The sequence below is a fragment of the Branchiostoma belcheri genome, unplaced genomic scaffold, assembly GCF_001625305.1.
Source record: "Branchiostoma belcheri isolate BF01 breed outbred unplaced genomic scaffold, Haploidv18h27 scaffold47, whole genome shotgun sequence".
Lineage (NCBI taxonomy): Eukaryota > Metazoa > Chordata > Leptocardii > Amphioxiformes > Branchiostomatidae > Branchiostoma > Branchiostoma belcheri.
Genome location: NW_017804098.1, coordinates 331,592 through 332,428, shown reverse-complemented (window position 1 = coordinate 332,428; position 837 = coordinate 331,592). Strand labels below are relative to the sequence as shown.

At 46.2% G+C, this 837-nt stretch overlaps 1 protein-coding gene across 1 annotated transcript; it reads left to right on the top strand.

Moving 5' to 3' along the window:
- Window position 1: 1 nt before the first annotated feature.
- LOC109479107 (transcriptional regulator ERG homolog) lies at window positions 2-837 on the top strand (the record flags this gene model as incomplete). The annotated part of the gene is made up of 1 exon (XM_019780980.1): window positions 2-837. A coding segment is annotated over one exon (312 nt), but the record flags the coding sequence as incomplete, so codon positions are not given.

Sequence of the window (837 nt, the reverse complement as noted above, 5' to 3'; positions counted from 1 at the left end):
CTACGACAAGAACATCATGACCAAAGTGCACGGCAAGAGGTACGCCTACAAGTTTGACTTCCACGGACTGGCCCAGGCCGCCCAGGCGGCGGCGGGCGGTATCGCCTCCCCGTACAAGTTCCACACAGAACTGTCCTACCTGCCCGGGTACCCGCACGGGCCCAAACTGAACTTCATGGGGGGACATATCCCGTCGTCCTCTGCGAACCTGTTCGCGTCGCCATCTTCCTACTGGTCCTCCACAGCGGCCAACATCTACCAGAACCATGGCATGACGTCACATCCGGGACACCTAAGTTCTTACTACCCTTAAAAGTTAAAAACATTCACTCTCGTTTCTATAATCTACCCAAAAACTGAGAACCACGTTATACATAGCGACCGAAAGAAGAACCTTTCCGAACGGTTCTGAGAATACACTGATTGAGTGATGAACCAATTTGTTGGCACACGACGGGCTGATCATGTTGTTTTTATTCAGGTTTTATAAAAAGACATTGCGCATGCCCACGCGCACGATGCCTAGAGTGTATATCCGTGAAGGTCTCCGGTCATGTTTGCCGTGGAAGACATGTCGACAAAGTCAAACACTGACTGTAAACTTAGACATCTGAGAAGTGTAACTTCATAGATTTTATTCTTTCAATTTGTGGGAGTTGAAAAAGAACGTGCATGGGGATGTAGGTGTAAATTAAAGCTACCATAGACCAGGGTAATGTTTATTTCTTTATTCTATAAATGTGCATCTTACTTTTATGTCGTTCTCTAAACTGTATACACCGAGCTCGAGTCTCTCAAAAGAACTTATGTTGGTAAGATACTTAAGCTCAGTCTCTT